At 35.0% G+C, this 12,452-nt stretch overlaps 1 protein-coding gene across 1 annotated transcript in view; it reads right to left on the bottom strand.

Moving 5' to 3' along the window:
* jmjd1ca (jumonji domain containing 1Ca) overlaps positions 1-12,452 on the bottom strand; it is a 67,584-nt gene that overhangs the window by 23,455 nt on the left and 31,677 nt on the right. Inside the window, 1 exon segment of the mRNA XM_042742776.1 lies at positions 8,761-8,874. Coding sequence (XP_042598710.1) covers positions 8,761-8,874 — 114 coding nt within the window.

Raw genomic sequence — 12,452 nt, 5'->3', positions numbered from 1 at the left:
CTTATGTTAAACTGGATTAAAAATGTTTTACAGTAAAAACACTTATTTCTATACTTATTAATTATAATGACTGCGTTTACTGTATTTTTAATCAAAGAAATGCAGCCTTGGTGAGCATAAAAGACCAAAAATGTTATTTTTACAGTGTATGGCACATCACAGGCAGCAGTTGTCCATTAGCCACAGGTTAAAAACCACTAAAAAAGCAAGAACAATTATATTATATTAACCACTAACATCATGGCCAACTTTCTAAAATCCAATCAGCAATAATACTCTGTTTTACTTGGAAATATGTCACATTACAGAAAAGAAATTCTTGACTTCAAAGCAGTTAATGGCATATTCAGAAATATACATTGTATATTGTAGTCTATACTGCATGTATGTAGTACATATGAAGATAGCCTGTAAACAGATTAGTTGTAACAAACTTAAGGAGCTACAAAATGGGTTATGACAGTTATAATGGACACAATTAAATATTTGATACAAACCCAACTGCACTGAACAGAATTGATGGATGCTATGGTTGTATTTGTATTTTTAGAAACCAAAATGCACGATTGCTTTTAGTCATCAGTCATGGTTTAGTTTTGAGGTTTAGTGGTTTAATTCCAGTTTCAATCAAAGTTCCGTTTGATCTTTTTCTCCAGTCATTTCTATGTTCTACAAGATGAGAGAGGTGAGACGAGACATGCTGCTGCTGCGAGAGAGACAGACAGGATGGGCTGATAGAGTTGTACGAAGAGTGAGATGACCTCAGTCTAGCGCACAGCCAAAGCATCACCACGGCAACATGTGCAAGAGAGACATCGGGCTGATCCAACTATTGCATCAGGAAGAGAGAGATGGGGGGGGGGTAGAGAGAGAGAGAGAGAGAGAGAGAGTGGGGGGGGGGGATAAACAGAAAGAAGAAGGGGGAAAAACAGACATACAGACAGATTATTGAAAAGCACGAGCTAGTATGTTTGTAGCAGCTTGTGGTTACGTATGTACAGAGAAAAATCATAGCTGGAGAGCGCATGAAGAGAACAAACAAGCTCGTGCTCCTTCCTCCGGCGAGAACAGCCACATACACACACACACATCCAGAGAGAGATACAGAGGGTTAGAAATAGATGATGCCGAAAAGTGCTTCATTGAATTCAAATTTGAGAGTAGAGAGAGCAGGAAAGAGAGGGAGATGTGCATGTTTGAGAGAGGAGAGACAGAAAGGCTTGATTGAGAGGGACAGAGACAGAGAGAGAGAGAGGTGTAGAGGGAGGGTGATGAAGTAGATGAGATAATGACAAACAGAGGAGAGTGAGTGAGAGAGGAAGGATAGAGTCGCAGACTGACACACACACAGAAAGAGTGCTCATAAAAATCAATGCAGGAGTCTGAAGACCTGTCCTTCAGTAAGAGAAGAACTACAAGTGCTGGATCAGAAACAGAGCGAGAGGTGCTCTTACCGCTTGAATAAGAAAACCTGACTGTAACACTGACAGATGAACAGAAATATCTACAAAGCAGATCACAGATTTCACTAAACGTAATTTAAAGCAGAAGACAGTGATTTATTTCCGTTAAAACACTTCCTCCTATGCTTTACTGACACAGCATTTGAGCCACTGGCGTGAGTTTGGGGTGAAACTGCCTGATTCCCTGAACAATATAGCAAACTGAGGAAGTGTTGAAGAAGAAACTGGTTTTAAAATCATATTTTTGGTCCTAATTGTTGACACAAATTATAAACTTTAACTTAAACTGAATGAGAGGATCATGTTGTCGTCCATACTACCATATGAATACACTGTACATGACATACATGTTACATAAATATAAAAAGTTATATAAATTCATTTTTACATTTTATTACAAGTAATTTTTCCATAATTCAACATCCAACTCATCAAATCCCAACGAACAAACTACTGATGCACCCATACTGAAAATGTGGCTTATACCAATATTCAATCATTAGTTATGATTGATAAGTGAAAGTTGGATCAATACAGTTGGATAAAATTTTAATCAATAATCAACAGAGAAGAGTGGAATACAACAGCATTGAACACTGAGTTGAGTTGAACAGAACAGAACAGGACAGTAGAACAGAATAGAACATACAGCATAAAGTACAGCATAGAATATAGTCAAATAGAATATAAAACTAAAATATAATAGAATAAACAAGTGCAGCACAGTAGAATAAACCAATAGAAGAGTGTAATATCCAGTAGCGTGTGAGAAGAGTGGAGTACAGTAAAGTAAGAGAAATAAGAGTGTGTGTATATATATATAATGAAAATTATATGTACATATATTATATGTACACAAGTGTATTATGTGTATGAAAATATGTACATGAAAATACTAGTGTTCTAATAATTTTGGCCACCACATATACATACATACAATGCCCTTCGTAAGTATTGGAACAGTAAAGCCAAAATTGCTCTGTTTGCTGTGGAGTCAAGACATTTGCAAATATGATAAAAAGATGAATATGAGACAAAACTTCAGAATGTCATATTTTATTAGCTGTTTCAACACATAAATGTATTACCAAATAAAAAGGACTGCATCTGATGTAAGCATAAGTATTGGAACAGTTGAACTTGAGGCAGATGTAAAAGATTAAGAGCTATTATTTTGTTGCAGATCCCTTGGGTTCAATCAGAGCAGTGAGTCTACGATCCATAGACATCACCAGACTCTTAGTCTTGTCCTTTGAAATGCTTTCCCAGCCTTTAATGCAGCAAATTCCAACTGTTGCTTGTTTTGGGTAGTTTCTGCCTTTAGTCTCCTCTTGAGCTGGTGAAATTCATGTTCAATCAGATTTTAATCTGGAAATTGACTTGGGCAATGTAAGACTTTCCATTTTTTTTTGGCAGTGTGTTTTGGGTCATTGTCCTGATGCAATATGTAGCGCTTTCTGACGAGTCTGGTGGCATTTTCTTGAATATTGGTAGCCAAGATGGTTCTGCTACTGTCCTCATACATTAAGTCATTAAAATTGAGAAGACCTGTTCCAGAGACAGCCATGCATGCCCATGCCATGACACCACCTCCACCAATCCTTACAGATGAGGCTGTATAGGATCATTTGCAGTTCCCTTTTTTCTCCACACTTTTGCTTTCCCATCACTTAGATAAAGGTTAATCTTTGTCTCATCTGTCCATAAAACTCTGTTCCAAAACTCTACTGGCTATTGCAAACTCTAATCTTGCCTTTCTATTTTTGGCGCTGGTCAGAGGTTTGCATCTTGCTGTGTAGCGTCTGTAATTCTGTGTTAAATTCTCCTCCGGACTGTAGATTGTCAGAGCATCACCCCAGCTTTCTGGAGGTTGATGGTGATTTTACAGACCTGTATTTTAGGGTTAATTATCACAGCTTTTATGATTTGCCTGTCATCAACTGCTGTTGTTTTTCTCAGCCGATCAGGTCGTTGTTGGTTGCTGATATCGCCGTTGGTCTCCAAACTCTTGATTTCTCCATGCCCTTTGTTTTTGCCTTAGATCTCATTGACTTCCCTCTTTTCTTTTAGCATCCAAATTGCTTGCTATTCTCTCAAAGTCAGCCCCCTCGTCTTAATCCTGGTTTGTGTGTGTCGTCATCAAATGCAATAATCAGAATGCAAAAGCAAAGGATATAACTGATATGACACATTCCCTGCTTTTAATATCTGAACAATTAACGTAGGATAAACAGGACACAGCTGATCACTCAGAAAGGCCTGCGAGGCAACTGTTCCAATACTTATGCTCACATCAGATAGTGGGATGAACTCTAAAAGTGCTGATCTTCTTAGCTGGTAAAACATTTATGTGTTGAAACACCCAATATTAAAATGTGACATTCTGTAGTTTTGTCTCATATCTTTTTATTAATATTACAGGAAAACTTGAAATCGCATCATATGACCCTTTTAATAAAACTTTATTATACTTTATTATTATAAGTGAAAGTGGATAAGAGTGAAAGCGTCAATTAAATGATAAATAACTGTATGTGTGTGAAACAGAGATGGAAAGCAGCTTTTCTTTTACACACACACAGAGTGAAGTTTGTGTGTGTGTGAGAGTGTGTGTGGATTGAGGGTGACTGACTCACAGCCGAGTGTCTTTCTCACCACAGCCTCAAAAGGGAAAGTGTTCCACAGAGCCTAATGGAAACCACTCTGCCTGCTTTTCCCTTCAGTAAACCTCTCCCCCTTCTCTCACTTACTTCAGTCTATCTCTGTCATACACAAGAACACACACTCACTCACGCAGGCAAACACACTGTTTGGAGCTTCCTAAAAACAGCTGCACTGTTCCCATTTCAGCTTAACAGGTCAACAGTGCTTAACCCTTCCCTCTACACACACACACACACGCACACACACACACACCCACACCCACACACACACACACACACACACCCACACACCCACACCCTCTCATTACTCGTCTGCTCACATACTTTCTCACACACACACACACACACACACACACACACACACACACCCTCCACTGGCCCCTTAACATGTGCTAAGTAAAAACACAGCTTTGAGTTGTCAAGGAAACAGCAATAAATACACACAGTCCTCTGTCCATGCTCCATTTTCCCTGATAGATCTCCCTCACACTTTCTCTCCACCTTTATCTCTTTCTGTCTCTGTCCTTCTCTCTCTCTCTCTCTCTCTCTCTCTCAGGCTGCTCAGTAATTCACTCACGTCTCAGAACTCAACATTCAGAGCTGTGGGTAATAGAGCAGTGGAGAGAAACACAGTATAGTAAGTAGAGCAAAGAGTAAAGTTGAACATAGGGCACAGAATAGAGTAGTTGAGTGTAGTACAATAGAATAAAGTAGAAAAGAGTAGAATACAGCAGCATTGAATAGTACAGAGAAGAACAGATTAAAAGGAAATAACGGAGTTGAGTACAGTAGATTAGAATGGGACAGAGTAGAGTGTAGCACAAAATTTAACAGAACAGAGTGTAGCACAAACAGACCAGAATAAAACCGAGTACTGTCAAGTACAGTGGAATAGAATAGAATAGAATAGATAATAACAATGAAAGGGTTGAGCAAAGTAGTGTAAAACAATAGATAATGTGAAGTAGAATATACAGTAATACAATATAATAATATAATAATAAAGTAGAATAAAATAGATTAAACTACAACAGCACTGAACAGAACAGTTGAATAGAGTGGAGCACAGTAAAAAGGAACAGAATAGAAGTACATTATAGAAGAACAGAATAAAAGAGTATAGCATAAAATATAGTCTATTAGAATAGAAAAGTAAAAATATAATAAAAAAGGGAAAGTGGAGAACAGCAGAATAACAGAAAAGAGTAAAGTGCAATAGAATGGAAAACAATACAGTGTAGTAGAAGCATGGTAGAAAGGAGAACAATAAAATTTAATAAGATAGAGTAACATAAAATAGAGCTTAGCAGACGGGAGTACATTAAAATATAATAGAGTGCAACACAATAAAATAGCAAAAAGTGGGCAAGAAAATAGAGTAGAATATAACAGTGGAGTACAGCAGAATTAAAACGAACAGAACAGAATAAAAATAACAGAGCAGATTGGAGCAAAGCAGAATAGATAGAATGGAGAAGAACTGAACAGAATAGAGTAGAATAGAAAAGAACAGAATAAATGAGCACAGAGGAGTGCAAAGGAGGGCAATAACAACACACAAAACAAAATGTAACTGAGTAAGAGTAGAATTTAATAGAACATAACAGAACAGAATAAAGCAGAAAACAGTATAAATGGTACAGACAGGTACATACCACAAAAAAGAATGGAGTAAAGCATAGTTGCACAGAATAAGAATAGAATTGAATAGAATGGAATAAAGTACAGTAGAATAGAACAGGACAGAGTAGAATAGAATAGAACAGAACAGAAAAGAGTATAGTAGAATAGAGTAGAACAGAACAGAACAGAACGTGGGATCAGAGTAGAGAAGGGATGTGGTTTAGAGGCTGTTTCTCACAGAATTTACAGAACTGCAGCATTCAGAACACATCAGTGTCATGTGCCATTGCTTTATCTAGACACTCTCTCTCTCTCTCTAATGCTTCCCCTCCCTCTGCCTTGTGTTTCTTTCTCACAGCCTCAGTTCCCTCTCCACACACACACTCAGATGAAAGAGAGGGGGTCTCTCTTTTATCATCCATCCACAGGCATCAGAGACCGGGAGTGATGAAATGATGCAGTGGGGTGTGTGTGTGTGCTTCTCCACAGCTCACAGTGAATGTAAACAGTTTTACGCAGAGGGCTACAGTCCTGTGTGTCATAGTGTCTTCTCCTGCACTAAATTATATGATTGCGCCATGTGATTATGATAAACAAACACAGCCATATGTCAAAAGAGCGTGTGTCTTGACATACAGCCAAGTATGGTGACCAATACGCTCTGCATTTAACCCATCCAAAGTGCACACACCGGAGCAGTGGGCAGCCATTTATGCTGCGGCACCCCGGGAGCAGTTGGGGGTTTGGTGCGTTGCTCAAGGGCACCTCAGTCGTGGTATTGCCGGCCCGAGACTCGAACCCACAACCTTAGGGTTAGGAGTCAAAACTCTCTAACCACTAGGCCACGACTTCCCCTTCCCCTACTCCTATTCCGAGTATGGATTACAATACTTGGCAAATGTCACGACTTTCACTTTCTTTTCACTTTCTTCCCCAAACTTTGCAAAGCTGATGTAGCTTCTATATATAATTTTGTGGGAAAAATACTTGATCGTGTTTTTTAATGTTGGGTTTCCCTTTGCCAGTGACCTCAGATTCTTTCAATTAAACCAGTGTGACAGTATTTTAAATGCCTCATTTAAGGATTACTGTTCTATATATATATATATATATATATATATATATATATATACACATACATACACACACACACACACATACATATATACATATTTATACATACATACATACATAGATACATACACATATATATATATAATATAATATATATATATATATATATATATATATATATATATATATATATATATTATATATGTATATATATATATGTATGTATATATATATATATATATATATATATATATATATATATATATATATATATATCATTATTTATTTATTTTTTTTTTACACTGGCAACTAACCAACATGCTCAATATATAAATTGAATAAATTTGCTTTGACACAAAAAAAGTATTTTACATGCCATGCAGTAGATTTACTTTGACATGCAGAAAAAGTATTTTAGTGTTAAAAACATCACTTTTCTCATGTGATTCTCATTTCACAACCCCAGGCAGCTGTACACTGATGGCCTCATTATTTTTGCTAAATGCACTATACATTAATTGTACATGTACATCGCCTGTCAAAAGTGTAAAAATAATTTTTTTTGAAAGAAATTCAGTTAATTCAGCATAGAAAATTAATCAAAACTGACAGTAAAAACATTCACACTGTTACAAAAAATGATTTTCAATAAATGCTGTTCTTGTTGTTTCCACAAAAATATTAAGCAGCACAAATGTTTTCAACTGTGTAGTAGTAAGAAAAGCAAGAAATGTTTCTTGAGCACCAAATCAGCATATTTGAATTTTTTTCTGAAGGATCACTTGACACTCAAGACTAGAGTTATGACTGTTGAAAATTCAGATTTGCATCACAGGAATAAATTACATTGTAAAATATATTAAAATTTACTCTATTTTTTAATCAAATAAATGCAGTCTCGGTTAGCATAAGAAAAAATATTTTAAAATCTTATCAACTGTAAACTTTTGAATGTTATTGTACACTACAGAACATATTCTGAACACACAGAACATTCTCCATAAACTCTGCAAAAATACTAACAATATTCTATAAACATCCTCTAAAAATTATTAGATGAAAAGCCTTACTTTCAGTACTGTGCTGTCTGCTCTGTTGAGTTTGTAGTTCATATAGGAATATTATTATAGAAATCTACATTCCTGTGTTTACATCGTAATGCTATTTTCCAGCAGTGTTTCCCTTGCAAAGCTATATTTAAATTGACTTTCAGCCGTTTAGTGAATATAAATCTCATTATTCAACAAGTTTTATCACATTTTTTTTTCATTGCCATAGGATGAAATGGTAATTTGCAATTAAACAAACTGTCTGGGACATACGCTCCTAAAGGCGCTTTCACAAACGCTAACCGGTGCTACAAACACAGACTAATTAAACCAGTAATGACTGGGAAATGTCATCATACATCACACTTTTATGAGGAGGTCTGAGAAAGCAACGACGCAAATCATATCTTCAGCAAAAAATTTAACACCTAGAGCAACAGAGAGAGGTTGGAGGTTTATTAAATATGGTGGTGTTGAAGGTAAATAAAATTCACTCTATTATTTTTCCAGCATAGACTTAAAGGGACATGAGAAAAGGCTAAGTGAATTATTTAATGCTTTAAAATATGGCAGTCAATGCAAATATCAGTATTTCTTTACTCTTATTCATCATTTTTAAGTTTCTTATACTGATATTTTATGAATGTTTTATTCATGTCATAAAACACTTAACATCTAAAAAGATCAACATCTTTCCAGTAATGACTTGACCTAAGAAGAAAACTTCTTTCTAAACTTATAACATTTTAACAAAACTTTTTATATGCAGTGGACTATAATTTCATCACACTGTAATTTAATGAATGTCAATCATACATAGCTACACAAATGCAACAACAAAACACCCCCACACACATCAGTCTGAATAAAAACAACTTGCGCACACACCTCGAATGGCTGGAGCTCCTCCTGTTCTGTGTAGAACTCCAGCTGTCTGTCAGAGATGAACTCCACCACTGTCCAGCCTCCTATGGATGACTGACCAATCAGAGGCCGGAATCTCTGTAAAACAAACATCACAACCAATCAGTCTCAACACTTCATCAGAAGACTTCATCACAAACTTTTCAAGACCAGACAGTCTTGAACTCATGTGACTTGTCATTTAAAACATTATTGTTAAAAAGTTTTTAAGTTAAAAAGTATTCTTTACAAACATCATAAATGATTCATACATTTCATTTTGGGGAGTCGCACCACATGATATTTTACAAAAATAAGATTAGTGATATTTCAAGAGCTTTTGACCTTGACACACAGTCTTGAGGGCCTGCAGGCACGAAGTCCTTCCTTTGACAGAATTTCCCATTTTATCTTTTTTATTTGACCACTGGACTTTTTGGTTAAGTAATAAGGTTTTTTCAAGTAAAAAGTTTTTTTTTTTTTTCAAAATCTGCATAACCCTGAAATAGCTGCTGAAAATTCCCCTAAATAAATTACACTTTAATGTACATTAAAATAGAAATCAGTCATTTTAATCTGTAATAATATATCACAAAATTACTAGTTTTACTGTTTTTATAAATAAAAGCAACCTTTGTGAGCATAAAAGATTTCTTTCAAAAACATTCTAAAATCATACTAACGGAAAACTTTTGAACAATATTCTAATGATATTTTAGTAGCTTTTTTTCCATTATGATATCAGATGCATCACTGTGACTCAACCAAACTTAATATTAAAATGACTTTTAAATCTGAAATTGACAACATAATTAAAAATGTCATGTCATTTACCTATGCACTGTATAGTGGTTAGCTGGTGAATTACATACATACAGTACCATACAGTAAGCAACTCAAATAGGTATTAGTTATTCTTTCATTGATCAAGTCATGTTCTTTATGCATGGTTTCTATTTATATAAACACTAGGCCAGCACACTCAAAGTTTCCATGTCTGGCTGCCTGTTTCATGTGTGTGTCTGTGTGTGTGAGCTCATGTAAGTTGATGTGTATTATGCAACACAACAATATTCATGACACTGAGGTATCCTGAAGTGAAACCTAATCTACATGCAGCCACAGTATTATGGGATGTGTATACTGTATGTGTGTGGGTCAGGTTTGGCCTACATTGTTTGGACCAAAAGTCCAGCCAGTGTGGAAAACGACTTAATAAACATAAAAAACAATGTCCTAATGAAAATGCAAAAAGGCTGGGGTTAGGTTTATGTCCAATGGAATAGAAAATATCATTAAATCGATATTAAAAAAGGAAAGTCCCCAACAAGATAGAAAAACAAATATGTGTGTGCTTTTGCAAAGGCCTGATGCATGTGATAACTTGAGCCAAACATCAGTCATCCAAAACCTCAATTCACTAGTACTGTGTGCCAGTCTGACTATGTATGTGTGTGTGTGACTCATAAACCATGAGCTGGAGGGTAAGGGGACAAACAGAACGCGTGTGAGCTATTTTTAGACACTCTGCTGTGTGCAGTGCACTCACATACACTCTGTCACACACACTGCACACAGTTACACACGTTTACCGCACTGTGGTTTGAGACTCTGTTCTGTCAGACAGAGAGAAAGGACAAACAGTCAGGACAAATATTCTTTTGCAAAAACAGCATATCGACTGTGACATAGATCTAGGCACTGTAAACACATTTAATACATGCAAGCACTAACAGATGAACTAATACAACCCTGCAACTAAATATTAATGAACAGAATCCAAGGTGAAGTGATTGACCAGGCTGATATTTAACCATTTTGTGACTGTTGTCACTGGCTTGTTATAAAAGATGCGGAGGTCATTTCAGTTAGAAAATCATCAACATTATAACAATAAATATGTTCAGAATATTTATTAAAGAAATTAATACTATCATTCAGCAAGTACACATTAAATTGATCACAAGTGACAGAAAACACATTTATAATTGTGTGACACTAAAGACAATGGTTGATGAAAATTCAGCTTTACCATCACATGAATGAATTCTATTATAAAATTATAAAAGTAAATATTGTGTCAAATAAGCGTTCATTTCACATCAGCTATTTTAAGTGGGTCTCATTTCCTATTAATAATAAAAAATATTAGAATATAGCAGCAGCATATATTGCCATCATATTGTTCTTCATCCATCCTCTAGTGTAGATATTAGAGTTGGCTATTAAAAATCATAATCAGCCGATCACTATGAGAATCATTAATGCATTACTATAAGGTATCCATGCAAGAATAAACCAGTGTCTGGAGTGTGATAGCACAAAGGCTGCGGCTAGCCATAAAACAAAGTCTAATCTAACTCTAATCATAAACTTAAATGAGATCCACTCCATCTTCAGTCCATGCATGTCTGTTTAATAACTCACACACCATTTCCTCTCATGCTGAGAAGTTTCCACTGACTTCTGTCGTTTTATAGTAAGCTACTGATGTTTTCTACCCCCAACCCTAAAAGTACCTCTCACAAGTATGTGTGAAGACCGCAAACATGTGCACAACTTTTGATGACCTGATGGGTCACACTTACAACACGGAGTTGTAAAAATTTTTACTAAGTTTTTTTATGGAGTTTTATTTATACATTTTGAATACTTTGTGCTTTAAAATAAACTTCTAGATGTCTGTTCAGTAGTCCCTATGTAACAGACAACAAGTGGAGAATGTGGTAAAAATGTGCAACACTTAAAGTTCTACTACCAAGTTATAGACTGCCATTCAAAGGTTTGGGATCAGTAAGATTTTTCATGTTTTAACGGAGTCTCTAATGCTCATCAAGGCTGCATTTATTTGACCAAAAATGTGCAGAAAATCAGTAATATTGTGAAATATTATTGCAATTTCTAATATTGGTATCCTTTTTTAATATACTTTGAAATATAATTTATTTCTGTAAATAATATTTTGAAATATAAAATTTTTGTTTCATTTTTTAGTGTTTTATTTTTGTTATGAAATAATTATTTTTTGGTGTTTTATAATCAGTGTTGAAACTGTTGTGCTGCTTATTTTATTTTTTATTTTTTGGAACCTGTGATACTTTTTTCTTTGATGAATAAAAAGATTTTTTATCCATTTAACACATCCTTGCTGAATAAAAATATTAATTTCTTGAAAAATAAATAAATAAAACAATTACTGAGCCCAAACTTTTGAATAGTAGTGTATATTTTAACACAAAATTTCTATTTTGAATAAACACTGTTTAACTTTTTATTTATGAAAGAATCCTGAAAAAATTATCACAGGTCCCCAAAAAAATATTAAGCAGCACAATTGTTTCCAACATTGATTATAAATCAGCATATTAGAATGATTCTGAAGGATCATAATATATTAAAGAATGTAGTAATGATGATGTTAATTAGGTGATTTGTTACAGAAATAAATTATATTTCAAAGTATATTAAAAAAGGATACCAATATTAGAAATTGCAATAATATTTCACAATATTACTGATTTTCTGTATTTTTGGTCAAATAAATGCAGCCTTGATGAGCATTAGAGACTCCGTTAAAACATGAAAAATCTTACTGATCCCAAACCTTTGAATGGCAGTCTATAACTTGGTTCACGCAAAGAAAGAAGGCATAACTTGGATTCTCGCTCTAGTAGTGT

This window comes from Cyprinus carpio, chromosome B17 (genome assembly GCF_018340385.1).
Source record: "Cyprinus carpio isolate SPL01 chromosome B17, ASM1834038v1, whole genome shotgun sequence".
NCBI lineage: Eukaryota > Metazoa > Chordata > Actinopteri > Cypriniformes > Cyprinidae > Cyprinus > Cyprinus carpio.
Note: the sequence above shows the minus strand (reverse complement) of the source record. Positions and strands in the feature narration are given on the sequence as shown.